The sequence below is a fragment of the Micromys minutus genome (genome assembly GCF_963924665.1).
Source record: "Micromys minutus genome assembly, chromosome: 3".
Taxonomy (NCBI): domain Eukaryota; kingdom Metazoa; phylum Chordata; class Mammalia; order Rodentia; family Muridae; genus Micromys; species Micromys minutus.
In genome coordinates, this window is record NC_137972.1 from 59,845,580 (window position 1) to 59,868,391 (window position 22,812).

At 40.4% G+C, this 22,812-nt stretch overlaps 1 protein-coding gene across 1 annotated transcript in view; it reads left to right on the top strand.

The window, feature by feature from the left end:
* OCA2 (OCA2 melanosomal transmembrane protein) overlaps positions 1 to 22,812 on the top strand; it is a gene marked incomplete at both ends in the record, with an annotated part of 280,886 nt that overhangs the window by 53,503 nt on the left and 204,571 nt on the right. Inside the window, 7 exons of the mRNA XM_080915069.1 lie at positions 3,768 to 3,839; positions 6,229 to 6,294; positions 8,923 to 8,979; positions 15,350 to 15,474; positions 16,341 to 16,479; positions 17,862 to 17,994; positions 19,344 to 19,491. Coding sequence (XP_080771195.1) covers positions 3,768 to 3,839; positions 6,229 to 6,294; positions 8,923 to 8,979; positions 15,350 to 15,474; positions 16,341 to 16,479; positions 17,862 to 17,994; positions 19,344 to 19,491 — 740 coding nt within the window. The remainder of the gene's footprint in view (positions 1 to 3,767; positions 3,840 to 6,228; positions 6,295 to 8,922; positions 8,980 to 15,349; positions 15,475 to 16,340; positions 16,480 to 17,861; positions 17,995 to 19,343; positions 19,492 to 22,812) is intronic.

Sequence of the window (22,812 nt, forward strand, 5' to 3'; positions counted from 1 at the left end):
GCTATACTTAGATCTCTTATTCTTCTAAATACTCATAAGATAAAATATTCACACCCCAAGTTCCAGATGTTGGCTTATCTTTAAACACTCTTCCTTTTTGGAACCCTTGTGTCTGTTTGTCTGTCTCCTCACTTTCTTCTCTCTGCTGAGAAAAATGCCATCTATGTTAGCCAAGAAAGGCATATTTTGAATAAGGATCACCTACTGCTTTTTGGAAGGACTATCCCAGTGCCCCCACCCTGTCTTCTCTCATTGGGTCTCAAAGTTTTCCCTCATGTTTACACAAACACAAGGGTGCTCCAGACACTGGGTGGCCAGTTCCCAGTGAATATCTTCCAGGACAGCCAGTAGATTTTCTTCTTACCCAGGAACAGGGTATGAAGGAGTACTGTAAGGAAACTAACATCATTCCATGCTGTGGAATGTGTGTGTGTGTTAGAAAGAGGGAGCAGGGCGGGTGGAGCATCCAGAGGCATCTGGAAGAATCAAGAGCTGCTACAAGCTTGGTAAGATCATGGGAGAAGTAGCCGAAAACCATACAATTAGGCATTCAAAGAGTGCCGGGCGATTCTGAAGGCAAAAATACCACAATGAAGGGTTAATGAAAGCCTCAGGTGAGCTGAGAAGCTCCTGACAGGAAAGTTGACCCTCTGATGGCCTCTGCAGGCAATTAGGAGCTGGATGAATCGAATAAGGTCAAAGTACCAATCTCCACTGGCATTTGCAGCTTTACGATTGCGGTGGAACAAATCTGCAGAAGGTAAAACCCCCAAGCTACTGCATTTATTTATGTCCTAAGGCAGTAGAAACCCCGCCAATTTGCTGGGTCTATGACGACCTGTCCTCAGAGGATCAATAGGGACACATTGCAGGCCTGCCTTCCTCCTTCAACTACCTTGGAGCCTCAGGTCATGTTTGTATCTGTCAACTTGTATTCACGGACAGGAGCCTAGCATAGCTGTCCTCTGAGAGGCTTAACCCAACAGCTGAGATGCAGAGAACTGTAGCCAGACATGAGACAGAGCTGGAGAAGTCATGTGCGAGTTGGGGGAAGGATTGAGGAACCTGTAAGGGATCCACAAGAAGACCGACAGAGTCGTCTAACTTGGCCCCTTGGGGACTATGCCTAGCCTTGCAGTGACTTGAGGTGCTAGAGTGGGTTGGTTGGTACCCGGGAAAGGGGAAAACCTTTTCTCAGAGGTGAACGGAAGAGGTGGGAGAAAAGGGATGTGTGACTTTCGGACTGGGAAAGGAGGCTTCAGGATGTAAAACAAATACATAAATAAGTGAAAGGGAAAAGCCTCCCAAGAGCCCTACACTGTGCCACGGTCTCCACTTCTTGAGAGACTGCTGCTCTTTGTGGCTGAATAACGGACTTTGCTGCTGTTGAGGTCACATTGCCTCCATCAGTCCTAATATAACACCAAAGACAAAAACAGAAACCAGAATGCTTTCAGCGTTCCCCCAAAAATGAGACGAAAATGCCTTTAGAGAGCCAAACTCATCAAAGTCAAGCAAATGTCTAGACCAAAATGTGTCAAACTAGAGACCGTAATCTGGAAGCAGACCAAAAAGGGAACTACCAAATTAGGATCCTTACTAGCCAGATCAGAATTAACAAATGGGCAGGTGAGCAAACCAAGGGAGGCCCAGAGCCCCAGAAAGAACTTATAGACACTCCTCTGGAGCAAATGACACCTGCTGGCTTGGATTCAATGGGTCCTTGCAGGCTCCGACTCTCATACATATGATTCCTCCAGTGAAAACTAGATCATCCTCGGAGCCCTGTGTCATGACACCATAACTGCCCATGTAAAAACAAACACAGAACAAACAAACAAACAAACAAATCTCATAGCTCTCACTTTAAAGAGAGTAAAAATATAGTTTATTTGGAACCAAATGTGAGTAAGTATGGGCTGGGAACACAGATTTAGATTGGTCAGATCCAAGGGAAAAGTCCATATCTGTGAATTCCAAAAGGCAGAAGGGACATATGGCTCCCTGTGGTGCCACCAATTAACACACCAAAGTGCATGCTGGCTCCCACACCCCTCAACACTGAAGATTTCTGTTGTACATTTCAGACACCATGTGAGCATCCTGGCCTTTTCTTTATTTGACCAGCTCATTTATGCTGCCTGGTTGGCGGCTCAGTGTCTGAGAAATCTCAGGAGTCCAGTTATATATACCCAGTCCCCCCCTCCAAACGCCCTACCCACCCTCCCTACTCCCTGCTTCTGTGAGGGTGCTCCCTCTGGGGCACCCTGGCATTTACCCCAGAGACGCTCCAACACACAGCAAAGATACATGCACCACAGTGTTCATAGCAGCTCTATTTATAATAGCCAGAAGCTGGAAAGAACCCAGATGTCCTTCAGTAGATGAATGGATACAAAAATTGTGGTATATTTACACAATGGAGTACTACTCAACTATCAGAAACAATGACTTAATGAAATTCTTAAATAATGGATGCATCTAGAGAATATCATCCTGAGTGAGATAACCCAGCCACAAAAAAACAGACATAATATGCAGTCACTGATAATGGGATACTAACCCCAGAAAGTTCTGAACACCCCCAAAACAACTCACAGACTGTGTGAAGTTCAACAACAACAAAAAAGAATATATTTTAATTAAAATAGAACTGTATCACATCCCCCTTTCCTCCCTACAGCCCTTCCTAGTCTCTCTCCTATCCCCTTAAATTAATAGCCTCTTTTCTTATATTATTGTTACATATATACATATGTGTATGTATATGTACCCACAAATACTTAATTACAACCTTCAAAATGTATTCGTATACTTTTATGCAAAAATGCTGAAAATTTGTACATTTATCTGTGTTTTTTTAAAATAAAGTAAAAACAAGGAAAAAAAGAAAAAATTCTAATTTCGATAAAAACTTAAAAGACCTACAAAAATGTAAATCAAAAACAAAAAAAGAAAAATCCAGAACCAAGCTAATAATGATGATGAAGAAGAAGATGATGATAAACGAAAATAGTAAAACAAATATACTAACTCTTGAAAATAAAAACATTGAATATATTTTAAAAGGTAGATATAAAATTACTTGAAAGTGAACTTGGAATCTAGTGTACAAATGGACACATGGAAATTTCCAGGTTTGGCCTATTTTAAATAAATGTTCAGAACAGTTGTGCTTTTATGTGATACATGTGCTCATTTGTCTTTAGCAGATTCCTAGTAGAACTGTTAAATTATATGGTAGGCTTACATTTAACTTTTTAAAGACACCCCTTTCAGTGGTTGCTTTACAATTTTGTGTTTTTTGTGGCCGTGCAAACAGAATCTGATTTCCCAGCATATTTGGCATTAGAAATTTCATGTCCACTGGATTATCACTCACTAGGGGAGAATTCTTTTGCGATTCCGTTATAGGCTGAAGTCTCAATCAGATAAGGCAGTTAGTTGTCTGTGTGCTGACTTACAATTAGTCTTCATAATTGGAAAGTGCTGACTTACATCCTGAAAGTAAAGGCCCTGTTGTCTAAAGAGAACATGGTAAATAACTAATGATGCTTTACTGTAGACTTCCATTGAGCATACTTTTGAGGTTGTTCTGGAGATGAAAACAACTTTCCAGGAATCTAGGCGGCTGGTGGTTGTGTGTGTCTATGGGCTGCTGAGATATCAAGCCCCTTGGTGTCTTTTTCATTTTTCATTGTTGTGGTACGCAACACACATGGAGCACTCACCTGTCAACACATGCTTTTTGTGTCTTCCTTCTCCAGATTGTTCACAGAACCCTGGCAGCCATGTTGGGAGCTCTCGCAGCACTAGCAGCACTGGCTGTGGTTGGAGATGTAAGTTGCTCTGTTTGATGTACTTACTGCCTTTACCACTAGATACAGTGCCAGGCCCAGGGTGTATTAGTTGTTTAAAATTGTTTAATGTGATGCTTCCATGGGTTTTGCCCATGATTTATAGAGGCCATGAACTGACAAACTTGGTTTAAGAAAGCACCTGGAGATCCATCCCATATACCATCAGCAAACCCAGACAATATTGCAGATGCTAAGAAGTGCTTGCTGACAGGAGCCTGATATAGCTGTCTCCTGAGAGGCTCTGCCAGAGCCTGACAAACAGAAAGGTGGATGATTATAGCCAACCATTGGACTGAGCATTGAGTCCCCAACGGAGGAGTTAGAGAAAGGACTGAAGGAACTGAAGGGGTTTGCAACCCCATAGGAAGAACAACAATATCAACCAACCAGACACACCAGAGCTCCCAGGGACTAAACCACCAACCGAAGAGTACACACAGAGGGACCCATGGCTCCAGCTACATATGTAGCAGAGGATGGCATTGTCTGGCATCAATGGAAGTGGAAGCCCTTGGTCCTGTGAAGGCTTGATGCCCCAGTGTAGAGGAATTGAGACAGGAGTTAGGGTTAAGTTAAGGTGGAGAGCACCCTTATAGAAGCAGGGGAGGGGGATGGAATAAGGGATTTCTGGAGGGGAAACAGTGAAAGGGGATAACATTTGAAATGTAAATAAAAATATCCAATAAAAGAAAAAAATAAGAAAATAATGATAAAACACAAGAAAGCAGCTTTGGAATTTGTTGGATTTTTTCCCCTTAAAAAAACGAACAGGTCATTCACCTTCCCATATGATTATTTGTGATATATATTCTTAACTTAAAATGTCATTAGTCTGAAAGCATCCGTAAAATACATGAATTTCTTCTTGCCTGGGTTTGCTATAAACAGATGCTAGTCTGAAAGGTAAACTTTTTTTAAAAAACTAAATTCTAAAATTTATCTATAAAAAAACTTTTGATTTCTTGTAATAGTTAGAATGGAACCTAGGGCCTCATGCATGTTAGGCAAGTACTCTTGAGTGATATCCCAGCTCTCAACTGTTGTTTCCCATAATAGCTGAGTTGTATACTACGAGGAGGTCCATTTTAGAGTAAACCTGACAAGGGCTTTCATCGGTGAGCCATCTTTTCTAAGGATTTTTTTCCTGCTAGAGAGTTCTGAGACAGTTCTGTCAGGCAGTGCTAATGGTTAAATATAGACCCCGGGGATGATACTGGTTGTGTGAAGTTGAGGTAACTGGCATAGCGAAGTTTACACTGCTACCATGGGAAAGTGGGGGCTGCTCAAGCTGGATGTAGTCCATGGATGTGGGGTGCATTCTGGGCTGGAGAGAGATTACCTCTGACATGTTTTTAAAGCTAATGCTATGATTTTTACTGAGTGGTATGGTGTGGTGGGAGGGGGTGCTGCCATGGGCCCATGTTGAGGCATCCTTTCCTTTGTGAGGTACCAGACATCCTACAGGTCTAGTATAGAATAGAGGTTATTTAGGGCATGAGAAGGGGGGTTGAGAAGGGAGTGGAAGCAGAGAAAGATAGGGGGTGAGAGGACAGAGAGAGAGGGGGGGGGAGAGAGAGAGAGAGAGAGAGAGAGAGAGAGAGAGAGAGAGAGAGAGAGAGAGAGAGAGAGAGAGAGAACAGAGAGAGAACAGAGAGAAAGAAGAAAAAAGGCTGGCTGGGAATATGTAGTGTTGGGCAAGGAGGGACAAAGGGGTCAGAGAGAGAGAGAGAAGTGAGGGTCAGAAAGAGGAAAAGGTCTGAGAGAGAAAAGAGAGGCCAAGCAGTGCTTTTTATAGAAAGCCAGGCCTACCTGACTATTGCTAGGTAACTGTTGGGCAGAGCCGAGAAGGAGTGCTAACACGCCAACAGCCTCCAAGTCTCTGAGTCATGCACTTGTTCTCATGAGTATGGTTCAAATATTTCATTTGGAAAATCGTTCTTATGACATATAGCAGGCACATGCATCAGGAAGTCCCCGGGCACTTAGTGACCTGCCCTTTCCCAGGCAGGCTAGGTTCTGGTAGTTGCTCACTTCTAGTGGTACTTGGTGAGTAAAATAGACAGCTGTTGACCATATGACCCCACCCACCGAGGAAGACTAAACCAGCTATCCAGGCGATAATTCTTCCTAGAGCTTCCAGGACTACATCTCCTCCTTATTTTTCTCATGAATACTTTGGATGTGGCAGATGCACTGGGCCATGATGTTCAGCAGTGTGATATAATTCAATTTCAAAGGCAAGTGGAGATGTAGTGTTTCCAGTTTTGGCCCAATGTGTGTGCTTGCGGTAAGGGCAGCCCCCATTTTAGAGCTTTGCTCCATAGGTCGATGCACAGGATTAATTGGCAATTTTGTGCTTTGATTACAGAGACCCAGCCTGACTCAAGTGGTGGAATGGATTGATTTTGAGACTCTGGCCCTGCTGTTTGGCATGGTAATTACAATCTTCCCAGCAGGATATGGCTCTGAGTCTGAGTCCTACACTATTCCACGGTTTCTGATCCTATCCTTATAGTCAAGATGGCGCATCTCTTGACAGTCAGGGCTTGATTGAGAAGTGTTAGTGTATGTCTAGCTCATTTTTCCCTGGGCTGAGGGAATGGTGGTGCTGATTTGTTATCATAAGACTTTATCTCTAGGGCTTTTGAACAATGAAATGGCATCACTATTTCTAAAAGTTAACAATTTTATTTGATTATCCCCTTAAGATTAAAATCAGACACACTTCAAATACATGAACCTGGAAAAATTTCAGTGTCTGGGAAAAGTGATCTTAATTAAATAAATAAAAATGTCCCTAAGTAATAGTAAGTAAGTGAGTTCAGTGCTTGTCAGTTTATCATACTGGTGTGTGGTGAGGAACATTATAGGTCGGTTTGTAGAAAGGGAAGACAAACACACAGAGGATTAGTGTAGGACTTGAGTTGAAAGTCAGCTAAGCTAGAACAAAATGAGGTTTGGCAAGGCCCTGGACCAAAGTGGAATGATCATGTTCCTGGGCCATTCTTTAGACAAGGTCTGCATGCTTCAACTGCACTGCACCAAGAGGCCCACTTTGTAGACTGCCAGGCAGCCTCATCCTTTTGCTGGAGTCAGCTCTAGGCTTCAAAAGGATGCAGAACTGTTATCCACTTGGAGTGGGAAGGTGGAACCGAGCTCTGAACTCAGGTTTCAGAGAGGAGCCAACAACATCGTTGGGTGCTGAGAAAGGCTTGGTCATCTGGAGAGAAGGAAATCAGATGTTCATAACATACTATTTTTTAACAGTCAAGCAAACGGTGTAGTAGTTTGCTAGAACTGCTATAATAAAGTATGACCTATATGTATAAATATGTATATGGTGGTCTGACCAGTGAAAACCTATCTCTCGCAGTTAAAGAGACTGATGTCTGAGATCAAAGTATCAGCAGGGCTGACCTCAACTGAGACTCCTCCTTGCCTGTCTTCTCTCCACATGCCTTTATCTCAATTCCATTATCTTATCAGCCCAGATGTCATATTCAATTACCTTCCTCCCTAATGGTCTCATTATAAAGTCAACTGTCCAATTCAATAAAGTTTACCCTAATGATTTTATTGTCATACTTAAAAGTCCTGTCTCTGGATGCAGCCACATCTTTGAGCACTGAAAGTTCAACATATATATTTTAAAGAGGAGGGAGAGAATTCAGCCTATAAAATGGTCTGATGTTTTTCCTTAATTAAAACTGCTCCAGCAGCCACTTAGCTCATCTATTCTTTTGATTCTATAATGGTAGTGCCAAGTGGGTGTTCCCTTACCTGACTTACTTCCTGGGACTGCCTGCCCAAGTCCCTGTTCCACATATGACAGAATGATCCCCCATAACAAGAGAAGGCCACACAAGCTGCCACCCACATGTGTCTACTCATGTTCACATGATGTACTGAATGCTACAAATAGCCTCACAGGAGCCTGCTGAGTTAGTAAGTTGCTCTACACAAGGGTAGTGCTGGGTTAAAGCTGATTTGCAGTATTTGTGTTTCAGGTAGTTTATTTGAAGCGTATTAGGTCCACGAATACAACTACTTTTGATAATTTTTATATAATCTAACCAGCTTATATAATTTCATCAAACTCCCACAGTGACCTCACAAGATAAAGAACATCCAGAGGTCAAGTAAGAAACTTGAAGTGCAGAATAATAAGTCAAGTGTTGTTATAAGTCTTGACCCTGCACTTATCCATTCTAAATTCAACATGTAGCAATGTGGATGAAGGGTAAAAAGACAGGTGTGTCTGACCTTAAATTCCACGGAGGATTCAGTCTCTGTGTTGGCCCTGGGAAGAAGGTGTTGGGTTGAGCATCTGAATTAAAAAGGGAGCCTATCAGATATTTGCAAGCTTAAAAAAAAAAAAACCTGATGGAACTGAATGCTATTCTACTTCTTGGCAAATAGGAAACCTTCTAGCAAGTCCAGGCTTGCTGGAATTTCTGGTTGATTAAACACAGAATAAATGGGGCACTGTTTCTGTTAGCCCATGGGGTGGCTGTTTTCCTCGTTTGTCATCAGTAGTAACATAGGTAAGCATTCTCGGTGCACACAGGATTGAAGGGCAGTTGTTTCAGTACATGTGGTATTCAAAGTTGTAAGAAAAAAAAATCAGTTCAATAATTTTAGAAACCAACATTTGTTACAACTTTAAAGCTATTCAATGTCTGAGTGCTGCTTATGGGGACAACGGGGTACAATGACCACTTCTGGGCCATGGCTTTCCCTGCTTCTAGCTTCAAGACAGATCAAGCCATTGATCTCTTTTGTCTAAGTGAAGGTAGCATTTGATATCTGTTGTCAGGATTAGCTGGTTGATAACATATTCTACGACAATGCCCTGGATAGAAAGATGCTCACAAACCATCTGTGAGAGGTTCATCCACTCAGAGTTCATATGCAGATAACTGAACTGCTGGCCATCCCGCAGGACCAAGCTGCATCCCTGATGCTCAGCTGTCAGGATGCCCGGACTCAGGATGGGTCAGTCTGACATCATTCCAATGTGGTATTTCACTAAAATTGTTATTGTCTACTTTTCCCCTTACAGATGATCTTAGTAGCTGTATTTTCAGAAACAGGATTTTTTGATTACTGTGCTGTAAAGGTAGGTGTGGTGTTGCACTTGCTGATCATACACTAAATAAATAAATGTGAACGTATTTTTATATAGCCAAAGCGATATAAACTACAAATGTGATCAATAATTAGTCATATTAATTAACTGAATAATTCTACTTATTATACTAATATATATTTAGTAAATTAAAATATTTAAAATTCCATCTTTCTTTCAGAATGTCTTCAGGAAGCCTGGGTATAATCTTGGTGCTAAGCATGATGTGAAAGCAACACTCTTGGTTTTTCCATAAGAAAATAAAGGGGGAAACTCAGGGCAAAAAGTTCTCCACCTAAGCATTTGTGTAATGGCATTTGAATTTGAATTAGCTGGTTAGGGCTATACATTAACCCCCTGCTCTGCATTTAAAGTCTGAATATGTCAAGCCGTCAGCCTCTGATTGCATTGCCTTCAATGTTTACTTTCGAGACCTGCATAGTCCTGGTTTTTAAATTTGGGAAAATCAGTTTTGTTGTTGTTTTAAATATATATGGATAATATTTATTTACTTATGCTGGGATTGAACAAAGGGCCGTGTATATGCCCAGTACATGTTTCATTACTGGGCTAATGTGCTAGCTTCTTAAAGGTTTTATTTTTTTTTAAATTATAATTATCATTTGGTTGACAAATTGTAATCATATGTCTAGAAAATATAAAGTGGTATTTTAATGTATATGCACACATAGTGTCATGGTTAAACCAAGCCAAAGAACACATCCTTACAATCATTTCTTTTTATGGTAACATATTTGAAATTTGTAGCGTGAAATATAAAAAACATCCTATGCTAATGCTGTGTAGGCACCGGCTGGTAGCTTCTGTCTGTCTCCAGCCCTGCAGACAGGCCAGTATCACATTCTTTTGTTTTAGTTAGGGTCTGTCTCACCCAAGCTAGCTCTGTCTCTCTGGAGCTCCGAAATTGCTTTCTCCTCCCATCTTACTAATTTCCCGGAGCTGGCTGCTGCCTCCAATGTTACCTTGAGCTTATGCTCGCCCGGGGCTTCCAAATTCCCGTGGCTGACTGAGGTGCATCTTTGTATACTATGCTCGGCCACTGTACCTTTCTCTGGGACCTAGTTAAGTCTCCGCGTGAAGGAAAACACCACACAATCTTAGTTTAGAATCAACAGGTAACATAATCGCTGGGCGCAGAACCTAGCATCCTAATTTTACAAACTATTCTGTCAGAAAGTCTCCGGTGGCAGACCCACTGCCTCTGGCTCCCTACATTCTGTCTGCCTCTCTTGCTCGCTCCGTGCAGAGAGCATTTTCTCCCGCCTCCCCCTTCTTCCAGTCCTGCCCTCTTGCCTGGTAATCAGTTTATTTTTTGTTTGTTTATTTATAATAAATAAGTGTTTGCTTATTTATAAAAAATAAAATGTTTGTTTATTCAGGGAACATCCAGCCACATTTATTTTCTTTGGTTTTGTTTTTGAGATAGAGTTTCTCTACATAGCCATGGCTGTCCTGGAAGTCACTATGTATGTAGCCCAGTCTGGCCTCAACTCTCAGAGATTTGCCCCAAGTATTGGGATTAAAGTTGTGAGCCACTACACCCAGCTTAAAATTTACATTTTAAGTTATTTTGAAATATGCAGTCGTCACCCTGCCTGTGCAGAAGTTCTTAAATCTACACCTTTTTACTGTGCCCTTTACCATTCAACCAGAGTCTCTATTCTCTCTCACCCAACTCCCTGCATCTGTGGGGTCCGTTCTTGAATTTCACACAGAAATGAAATCATACGGCACTTACATGTCAAGCCTGGCTTATTACACTTCAGATAATGCCCCAGCTATTCTTATATTAAGTCATTGCTGAAAATGTGCGGATGGCATGGGCGAATAGTATTTTATGCTTATGAGTATGTTGTCTTTATTCATCGGCCAACAAACACTCATATTGGTTCCACATCTCTGAAGGGTTCTCTAAAAAACATGGTGCAAGTGTCTGTCCCTTTACCACCTACGGTTGCTCCCTGTGGTTATTCTTGTTCTTCAAAACACATCTGTACTAATTTCCACAGTGTACTGACTTCGTATTAGGCTAGGAGGCTCCCCTATCTCCTGTGCTTCTCCCGTGCTTGATCTCTTTCACTCCTACCTCCCTTCTGATTTTAAAACGAGGTTTTTTTCTTAACACTTTATTTTAAAAAAAGAGGGATATATATACAGATTATTAAAGGCATATTGGCAGAACATTATATGAATATTTTTGTCAGTACTTAATTTATTTAGAGGTTTGATGATAGCATGCATTGAAATCCCACTAGTTACCATAAGCATGAAGTACATGTAGGACAGGACATAACATGGAAACAGATTTCTTGTTGAGTATAGATTAAGCATAATGATTTCTGAATACCAAAAATTGCCACAAGGCTGTTCTCTTAGCTCTTGGATTATTAATGATTGAAGGTCCAGGTGTACCACACTCTGAGATGGTGCTTATACCTTTATTTTTTTCCTAAGAAGGACTGAGGCTTTCATTTTTTTTTTTTTTTTTGTGGCATTTGTTTTTCTTGAGCTTCATATAGCCTGTGAGTTGTTTCTAGGGTGTTCAGAGCTTTCTGGGGTTAGTATCCCATTATCAGTGACTGAATATTATGTCTGTTCTTTTGTGACTGGGTTACCTCACTCAGGATATTCTTTAGATGCATTCATTTTCTTAGGAATTTCATAAAGTCAGTGTTTCTGATAGCTGAGTAGTACTCCATTGTGTAAATATACCAAAATTTTTGTATCCATTCATTTACTGAAGGATATCTGGGTTCTTTCCAGCTTCTGCCTATTATAAATAGGGCTGCTATGAACACTGTGGTGCATGTGTCTTTATTGTATGCTGGAGCGTCCATGGGGTATATGCCTAGAAGTGGAATAACTGGGTCTTCAGGTAGTACTATGTCTACTTTTCTGAGGAACCGCCAGACTGATTTCCAGAGTGGTTGTATCAGTTTACAACCCCACCAACAGTGGTGGAGTGTTCTTCTTTCTCTGCATCCTCCCCAGCATCTGCTGTCATCTGAGTTTTTGGTCTTAGCCATTCTGACTGGTGTGAGGTAGAATCTCAGGGTTGTTTTGATTTGCATTTCCCTGAAAAATAAGGATGTCAAGTACTTCCTTAGATGCTTCTCAGCCATTTGATATTCCTCAATTGAGAACTTTTTGTTTAGCTCTGTACTTCATTTTTTAATAGGATTGTCTGATTCTCCTAGGTCTAACTTCTTGAGTTCTTTGTATACCTTGGATATTAGGCTTCTATCAGATGTGGGGTTGGTAAAGATCTTTTCCCAATCTGTTGGCTGCCATTTTGTTTTCTTGACAATATCCTTAGCCTTATAGAAACTTTGAAATCTCATTAAGTCCCATTTGTTGATCTTTGACCTAAGAGCATGAGCCACTGGTGTTCTGTTCAGGAAAATTTCCCCTGTGTCTATGCGTTCTAAGCTCTTTCTCACTTTTTCTTCTAATAGTTTCAGTGTACCTGGTTTAATGTGGAGATCTTTGATCCACTTACAATTGAGCTTTGTACAAGGAAATAAGAAAGGGTCTATTTTCATTCTTCTGCATGCTGAGTGCCAGTTGAACCAACACCATTTGTTGAAGAGGCTGTCCTTTTTCCATTGAATGTTTATAGCGCCTTTGTCAAAAATCAAGTGACTATATGTGTGAGGGTTCATTTCTTGATCTTCTATTCTATTCCATTGATCCACGTGCCTTTTTCTGTACCAGTACCACGCAGTTTTTAACAAAATTGCCTTGTAATATAGCTTGAGGTCAGGGTGGTGATTCCTGCAGATGGTTTTTGGTTGTTGAGGATGGATTTCGCTATTCTAGGTTTTTTTGCATATGAAATTTTCCAGATGAAATTGCACATTGCTCTTTCCAACTCTATGAAGAATTGGGTTGGAATTTTGATGGGGATTGCATTGAATTTGTAGATTGCTTTTGGTAACATAGTCATTTTTACAATGTTGATCCTTCCAATCCATGAGCCTGAGAGATATTTCCATCTTCTGAGATCTTCCTCGATTTCCTTCTTTAGATATTTGAAATTCTTGTCATACAGGTCCTTCACTTGCTTAGTTAGAGTCACACCAAGGTATTTCATGTTGTTTGTGACTATTGTGAAGGGTATCTTTTCCCTAATTTCTTTCTCCACATGTTTGTCCTTTGAGTCAAGGAAGGCTACCAATTTGTTTGAGTTAATTTTATATCCAGCCACTTTGCTGAACTTGTTTATCAGCTGTAGAAGTTCTCTGGTGGAATTTTTGGGGTCTGTGATCTATACTACCATGTCATATGCAAATAGTGATAATTTTACTTCTTCCTTTCCAATTGTATCCCTTTGATTTCATTTTACTATCTAATTGCTCCATCCAAGAGTTCCAGTACTATGTTGAATAGGTAGGGGGAGAGTGGGCAGACTTGTCTAGTTCCTGATTTAGTGGGATTGCTTCAAGTTTCTCACCATTAAGTTTGATGTTGGCTATTGGTGTGCTGTATATTGCTTTTATTATGCTTAGGTATGGACCTTGGATTCCTGTTGTTTCCAAGACTTTTAACATGAAAGGGTATTGAATTTTGTCAAATGCTTTCTCAGCATCTAGTGAGATGACCATGTGGTTTTTTGCTTTGAGTTTGTTTTTATGGTGGATAACATTGATGGATTTCTGTATATGAAATCATCCCTGCATCTCAGGGATGAAGCCTACTTGATCATGGTGAATGATCATTTTGATGTGTTCTTGGATTCAGTTTGCAAGGATTTTGTTGAGTATTTTTGCATTAATGTTCATAAGTGAGATTGGTCTGAAGTTCTCTTACTTTGTAGGGTCTTTGTGTTGTTTAGGAACGAGAGTTATTGTGGCCTGGAAAAATGAGTTAAGTAGTGTTCTATCTGACTCTATTTTGTGGAATAGTTTGGAGAGTATTGGTATTAGGTCATCAATAAATATCTGATAGAATTCTGTACTGAACCCATCTGGACCTGGGATTTTTTTTTTGGTTGGGAGGCTTTTGATGACTGCTTCTATTTCTTTATGTGTTATGGGATTATTTAGATGGTCCTTGTTTAACTTTAGGATCTTGTATCTGTCTAGGAATTCATCCATTTCCTCCAGATTTTTTAGCTTTGTTGAGTATAGGCTTTTGTAGTAGGATCTGATGATTTCTTGAATTTCCTCAGTTTCAGTTGTTATGTCTCAACTTTCGTTTCTGATTTTGTTAATTTGGATACTTACTCTTTGACTTCTAGTTAGTCTGGCTAAGGGTTTATCAATCTTGTTAATTTTCTTAAAGAACCAGCTCTTGGTTTTGTTGATTCTTTGTATGGTTATTTTTGTTTCTATTTGGTCAATTTCTGCTCTGAGGTTGATTATTTTTTGCTGTCTACTCCTCTTGGTTGTATCTGCTTCCTTTTGTTCTAGAGCTTTCAACTTTGCTATCAAGTTGCTAGTGTATGCTCTCTCCAGTTTCTTTTTGGAAGCACTCAGAGCTATGAGTTTTCCTCTCAGTACTGCTTTCATTGTATCCCATAGGTTTGAGTATGTTGTGTTTTCTAGACTTTGAGCCAGGGCTACTCAAGGCACAGCCTCACCAGGCCTGTTTCCTGGATCTCTGCTGTTCTGGGTTTCAAATGGCCTGAGCGTTTGGTCTGCACACAATGCCTTTCTGGGCTGATACTGAGTCCCTATGGCAAAGTTTCTGCTCCCCTGAACCAACCGGAGGGCCGTGTTTTTTGTGTGCTTGGCCTAGCTCTCTCTGCTCTTTGGCTACTCACAGTGCAGTCTCACCAGGCCTGTGTCCCTGTGCAAAGGTGGCCTTAAAACGGGGTTTTGTTTAGCATAGTCTGGCCTCATATTCATTATGTAACAGAGGAAAGCCAACTTCCATCTCTCCACTGCTGGTATGGTTTAGGTGGTTCAGATAGTTGAACCTGGACCTTGTGCATGTGAACTAAACGCTTTACAGCTAACACACATCACCCAGCCCTGTTATCTTTTATCTTTTAAAATGGAAATCATCCCAAAAGGTATGAAATGGTAATGCATCATGGTTGCCCTTTGCACGTTAACCAGAACCCTGAACCGTCTGTCAATGGGTCTGAAGATTTGAACCGTACCCTCCATGCCTAGTGAATGAGGAGACCTTAGCACACTCTCCTAATGCAGAGGCTTGGTGGTGACCCTCACTTCAGTTTTGTAGTTGAAATTTAAAAAAGTTCTACAACAAAACTCTGTGCAAATTCTGAATGAGAATTTATTTTGGTCTCCATGTCTTGGAGTCATTAGTGAAGATATGATATTTCTTGTATGCACGTTCTGATTCTGGCTTGTTCTCTCCTGACATGTCCTAGGCATACCAACTTTCTCGAGGAAGAGTATGGGCCATGATCCTCATGCTCTGCCTCATGGCTGCCATCCTTTCTGCCTTCTTAGACAATGTCACCACAATGCTTCTCTTTACCCCTGTCACCATAAGGTGAGTAGAATACTTCCAACATTGAAGTTAAAGCCGAGTTTGGGGCAGATCTCACCTTACATCTGTGCAAAGCCAAGGGATAGTGGCCATCCCTTCCCTAGAATCCAGATTATTTCCAGCCCGGCCAGTTTTGGCTTGTGTCAGTGCAGAATATGCAAACATACAAAGAGAAGTCGGAGAACACGAGTCTGGATTTCCAGGACATAGACTGTCCTGGAGAACATAGGCAAGAGATTTGTGCAGGTCACTAGGGTAACACAAGTTTTTGCTCATGAATTCCCACATTTCCCATCTTCTACCTACTCCTAGAGCTTAGTCTTCAGTAGATCAGGACACAGGACTTCCAAAGATTCCAAGACAAATATGCAACCCACAGCCAAGGAAGAAATAATTCAAGTAAATTGAGAGAGAGAGAGAGAGAGAGAGAGAGAGAGAGAGAGAGAGAGAGAGAGAGAGAGAGAAAGAGAGAGATAAGGTTCTAAGTCAGCAGGCTTAGTGTTATTGTTGGTGAGTTTTGATTGCCCCCACTCTCTTAACTGAAGGCATCTGATGGCCGGTGTCCATTCACCTGCTCCAGGCCCTTTCCTCTCCTGTGACCCTACTCATGGAGCTCAGCACTCTTTCCAGGCTATGGGAGCAGGCAGAAGGTATATCATCACATGACTAGCTCAGACTGGTGTGTAAACTTAGAAGATTCCTTGTAATTTGTGGTATATCAAGATGATGTTCACTCTGCATTGTGTGTGTATGTGTGTGTGTGTGTGTGTGTGTGTGTGTGTGTGCATTGATGTGCCTTCCTGTACAAGCAAGTACTTAAAGAATGTGGGTTGTGGACAGGACTTATCACTGTCTTACAATCATGGCAGGTTATGTGAGGTGCTCAATCTTGATCCAAGACAAGTCCTCATCGCAGAAGTGATCTTCACAAACATTGGAGGAGCTGCCACTGCCATTGGGGACCCACCAAATGTTATCATTGTTTCCAATCAGGAGTTGAGAAAAATGGTAAGTAGCAGCACAGTAGGGTTGCTTCAAGTCTGGTGCCCTCAGAGGTTAGAAGAGGGTTTCAACTCTCTAGACAGAAGAGAGCATTCTATCACCTGCGACTAGATAGTTGTGAGCTATCATGTTGGTGCCAGGGTCAAAGATCTTGGTCTTCTGCAAAAGCAGTCAGAGCCATTTCTCTACCATTCCCAAGCTCATTGGTGAGTTCTGGGAGAGGTTTGGTGACACTGTTACCATCCCCATTGCATGCTGCAATTAGCCTGAGCTATACACTGAGAGGTGTTGGACAGTGGCCCCCTGTTACTGATAGCCCCATGGGCTTTCTACCTTTTACCTGTGTGAACATGTCTCGTGGCACAGCTGGACTGCTGTGTCTTCTGTGGCCATATCCTTACTGCCAAGACTCTTCAACCTCTGAGATCCTACTGCCTCACAGTACTATGGTACCCTCGACCCCACCTTTAAGGCAGTAGCTTTTCATGGATACTGCTTGAATCCTCATAGATCATCATTTTCAATGCTTCATCTCTCCTACTGGGGTTTAATAGATGCTGTACACATTTGCTTAAAAATATAAAGAAAATAAAAAAAAATAAACCAAAGAGCAAAATTAATCAAGGTTGTTGTTGACTTATTCTCTAACACATTAACCTAGGGCCGATTTTTACCAATATAAAGCACACTCAACTAATGACCATGACACATGATCCAATAGACAAGCATAACCCTTGTAGTAATTCAGCGCTCTGTGTAGACACAGTAATAGCCAGCAAATGGGAAAACTGCATGTTCCAGCCCAAGGATGTCCCTTTTAACCACAGCAAGGGCTTTAGTCAAATATTTTAAAAAACATAACCATTAAATAAAATTATTCAGTGTTTTGACCTCTCTTTATCCTGGGACGACACATTAGCCCGGTGAAAACAGACTAAGTCTAGTCTGGAGCTAGTTGTAATAGTATATTTTTGTTTCCTTATAAGATGGCTTATAAGTCATGTAAGCACTGGCTTTTCAAATATACAAGATGTATAAAGAGGCTTTACCTAGCCAGGCAATGGTGGCACATGCCTTTGATCCCAGCACTTGGGAGGCAGAGAGGCAGGCATACTCTCATGGATTTGTGGCTAGCCTAGTCTACAAAGGGGAGTTCTAGGACAGTCAGACCTACACAGAAAAACCTTGTCTCAAAGAGAAAACCCAAAAAAGCAAAACCAAAACAGCAACAACAAAAGCTTTAACCATTTCAAACTTACAAAGTATCAATGTTTGCTTGCAGGACCCTTGTCCAAAGGTCGTCAGAGCTCTCCCGTGTTTCCAGCCCACAACCTGCTTCAGCCCTCCTCAGGGCCCACACAGCATGCATCTCTCCTTTCCTCTTCCAGGGCCTGGACTTTGCTGGTTTCACAGCACACATGTTCCTGGGAATTTGCCTTGTTCTCCTGGTTTCCTTTCCCCTCCTCAGACTCCTCTACTGGAATAAGAAACTTTACAACAAGGAGCCTTGTGAGATCGTAGGTGGGTATGAGCATCTTCCCGTGTAGTAGATTCTTCACTGTAGGATTCTTTCTCAAAACCAAGGGAGGTTCTCACAAGCAGAAGGGGGTGGGGTTATTCTCCCATAGGATCACCAGGGAGGTATTTTTTGTTCCTGGGATGCTGCATGCTTGGGGGAATGGCTGTCCGCAGCTACTTTCAAGCTGCCGCGTTAGCTGCTCTCTGGCTGCTTCAGTCTGAGTCTGCCAAGAAGCTATAAAGGGTGGCTTGCTTTCAATCTGCCAACTTGGCCTTTTCCTTTTAGAGGTTTTTTTGTTTTTGTTTTTGTTTTTCCCTCCAAACAGTAAAACGGTGGTTAAATGTACACCTCATAAAAATAGTTTAATATCTTAGGAAGCAATGGTTGGAAAACTGTCTCCCTCTTTTTCACCATCAGAAGTTGTCTGAATTCAGTGTCAGGTGAAAGTGCTGTTTGCTCCTTTCTGGCCAGGATTTCACCAGCTGATTAATCTCTCTCTCCCCCTGGAAAGAGGAGCTTTCCTACTGCCCATCCCTTAGCAGATCCTCCACTAGAGGGTGCCAGGCGTGACCACCTGAGAACCACACCCATACTGCTGTTATTCCAGCGTTCTCTTTCTAAAACCATTCCAAGACCAGGCTGAGTTCATTTGTGTTGCTGTCACAGTACTCCAACCTGACAGGCTAAAAGTGAGATGTTTATTTATAATAGCTTCCTGTGCACGAGACAGGAGCATGGCCCCAGCAGCTTTGCTGCATCATAACAGGCCACATAGTTTGGAAAGAATAAACCAAACACACTTGATTATAGCCAAAAAGCATCTGAGAAGCCATGACAAACCATATTAAAACCATAGCAGTGAGGCTTAGATTTTGGTTGAAAGCCAGGTCAATGAGAATGTTCTAGGGTTGTTGAGTCCTAGAGTAAAGACATTTCAAGAACAAAATAATAATAATAATAATAATAATAATAATAGTAGTAGTAGTAGTAGTAGTAGTAGTAGTAGTAAAAATAAATGCACATACATGCAAAATAATAACAAATCAATATATTATTGACATAGTAATCAATCAATCAATAATAATAATAAATCAATAAATAAATTGTAAAAGCTATCACTTGAGAAAGGACTTCATTCTTCAGGAAGAGTTAAAGTTGCCTCTCTTGCTTCCATGATGACTTCCAGAGTTCAGCTCTATCAGCTGGTTTTATTGTCATAGCTCATGCTTCAAAGAGTCTGTGTGGAATGTGGGTGTATATTGTTGACATGTAACGGACAGAAGGGCATTTGCTGAGGGCTGGGGTGGAAGAGACTCAGTACCCTCAGTGCCTTACACTTATTTCTCTGCAGAACTGAAGCATGAGATTCAGGTTTGGCGTTTGACTGCCCAGCGCATCAGTCCAGCCAGCCGTGAGGAGACGGCTGTGCGTAACCTGCTACTGGAGAAAGTGCTTGTCCTGGAACATCTGCTGGCCCAAAGGTTGCATTCTTTCCACAGGTACCGTAGGATCCTGCTTGGATTTATACCAGAGACTCCTTACAGGTTGTGCTTAATGGTGGTATTGCATGCAGAACATATTTCATTGCATTCAAATACCATAAGATACACTTCTGCACTAGTTAACTTTCTATTGCTGTAACTAAACACCGTAGCAACTTACAGAAGAAAGGGTTTATTTGGGATTACAATTTGGCCTAGTTACTTGTGATTGCTGTAATAAACATCATGCATGTCTCAAGGCAAGTTAAAGAGGATAGGGTTATATAGGGTTATATCATCTTATAGCTTACATCACAGACAGAAGTCAGGGCAGGAACAGAAGGAAGAAAATGAAACCGAATCCATAAAAAAATGCTTACTGGTGTGCTTTCTACTGCTCACTCAGCTTGTTATTTTCCTTTTTTTCCCTTTTAAATGCAACTCAGAACCTCTCCAAGGTGATATAGCTCACAATGTGGTAGGAATTTTCATATCAATCATTAATTAGGAAAACGTCCTGTAGTTTTGTCTACAAGCAATTTGAAGGATGCATGTTTTCTGTTAAGGATCCCTCCTCCCACATGACTCTAGTGATAAGCTGACACTTGTTTGCTTCCTTCCTTCTCTTCTTCCTTCTCCTCCTCCTCTCCTCCTGTTCTCCACCACCTCCTCCTCCTCCTGTTCTTTCTCCTCCTACTTCTCCTCCCCTCCCCTCCCCTCCCTTCCCATACTCTTCCCTCCCCTCCCCTTCCCTCCCCTTCCCTCCTCTCCCTTCCCCTCCTGTCCTCTTCCCCTCCCTTCCCTTCCCTTTCCTTTCCCTGTCTCTTTCTTCTTCCCATCCTTTTTCTCCTTTTTTTTGTTTTTGTTTGTTTTGGGGGAGGTCACAAGGGTGGGGAGTAGACCTGGAATGACTGGGAAGTAAATGTGATTGGGGTACATTATGTGAAATTTCCAAATAACCAATGAAAATGCTACATTAAAAAACTAACCAGCACAATTGATTCACCTTGTCAATTTGACATACTAATGGAACCCTGACCATAATTTTTCCTTGCTAGTTTATGCCAAATATCCCGTTTCTATTACAACACAAAACATAGCATACCTTTAAAATCCTAGTCTTTTAAAATATATTTTTTCAGTATTGAGGTTATAGTATAAATGCATTATTTTCTCTTTCCCTTTCCTTCTCCAAACCCTCTCATGTATCCTTCATCTCTTTAAATTTTTATCTTCTTTTTTCATTAATTGTTGTTACATGCTTTTATGTATATATACACATATGCCCAAATATAGCCTAGTCAGTTTATAAAATGTTAATTGTATGGATGTTTTCAGGGATGACCATTTGGTATTATTGGGCAATCAATTGGCTTATGATTCCTGAAAAAGACTTTTTTTTTCATTCTCAGCATTTCTTAGTTGCCTGTAGTTTTTTTATGTAGAGTTGAAGCTTTTTGGTCTTTTTCTTGTCTATTTTGTCATGCCTGTTAGATCATCTATGGGACTGGGCTCCATAACTTCTTGCATTTTAATTGATTGTAATTCTCTCTATGGTCACCATCTATGCAAAGAGAAATTCTTGGATGAAGATTGAAGACTACATTTATCTATAAAGTACGAAGAGAGTAGACAGCCTTGTCTTGTTGTTGATTTTAGTGGAATTGCTTTGAGTTTTTGTCCACTCAATTAGAATTGCCTATAGTTGTGCTGTTAAATTCTACATCTCTAGAATGAAGCCTGCTTTATCATGGTGTACAATCTTTTTGATGTGTCTTGGATTCATTTTGCAAGTATTTTATTGAGTATATTTGCATATTTGTTCATAAGGAAAATTGGTCTCTAATTTTCTTTCTTTGTTGGGTCTCTATATGATTTAAGTATCAGAGTAAATGTGGACTCATCAAGTAAATTTTGTGAAGAATTTGAGGAGTATTGGGCCTATAACTCTTTGAAAGTCTGATAGAAGGGTTTTTGTTTGTTTATTTGTTCAAGAACTTTTAATGACTGATAAATTGTTTATTTGATTTAGATTTAACTTTGGTAAGTGGTACTCATCAATAAAATTATTTTTTTTTCTTTTAGATTTTATAAGTGAGTGAAGTGTAGGCTTTTAAATATATCCTGATGATTCTCTGAATTTCTTTAATGTTTCTGTTTATGTCCTTCTCATTTAGATTTAATTAATTTGGATATATTTCTGACTTTTAGTTAGTTTGGATAATGGTTGATCTATTTTGTCGATTTTCTCAAAGACCTAATTTTGTGTTTCATTGATTCCTTGTATTGTTCTCTTTGTTTCTATTTTATTAATTTCAGCTCTCAGTTTGCTTATTTCTTACAGTCTATGCCTTTTGGTTGTGTTATTTCTTTTTGTATGAGATCTTTCAGGTGTTCTGTTAAGTTGATAGTATGAGATTTCTCCAGTTTGAGACACTTAATGCTATAACTTTCCTCTTAGAACTACTTTTATTGTGTCCTATACTGTTTTGTGTGCTGTGTATTTATTTTTATTAAATAATACAAAATCTTTAATCCCCCCTCTTTTTTTTTGGCCTTGACCCATTTTTCATTCCATAGAGAGTTGTTCAGTTTTTATGAGTTTGTATTGTTCTTGGTATCTAGCTTTAATCAATGGTGGTCTGATAGAAATACAGGGAGTTATTTTCATTTTATTATATTGCTTTATGTCAAATTTGGAGAAAGTTCTATAAGGTGCAGGAAAGAAGGTATATTATTTTGTGTTTTTGAAAAATATTCTATAAATATCTGTTAGTTCCATTTTGTTTATAATGTCTGATAGCTCCAGTATTGCTCTGTATAGATTTTTTTTTCTGGATGACCTATCTATTGGTGAGAGTGAATATTGAAGTCTCCCAGTATCAGTGTGAAGGTCAATATATTATTTAAGTTGTAGTAGTGTTTCTTTTATAAATGTGAGTGCCCTTGTGTTTGGGGTATAGATGTTAAGACTTGAAATGTCATCTTGGTGGATTTTTCCTTTGTGAGCCTGTAGTACTTTTTCCTATTCTGTTTTGATTAGTTGTGGTTCAAAGTCAATTTTGTTAGATATTAAAATGGCTACATTGTTTGCTTGCAATATTGTTTTCCAAGCCTTTACTCCGAGGTAATGTCTATCTTTGAGGTTGAGGTGTGTTTTTTGGATGCAACAGAGGCTGGGATCTTATTTTTGCATTCATTTTGTTAGTCTGTATCTTTTTATTGAGTCCATTGATATTGATAGATATTAATGAACAATTACAGTTGATTCCTGTTATTTGTCATTGTATTGTTGTTGTTGATGGTGGTGGTAGTGTGTATGAAAGTGTGTGTGTGTGT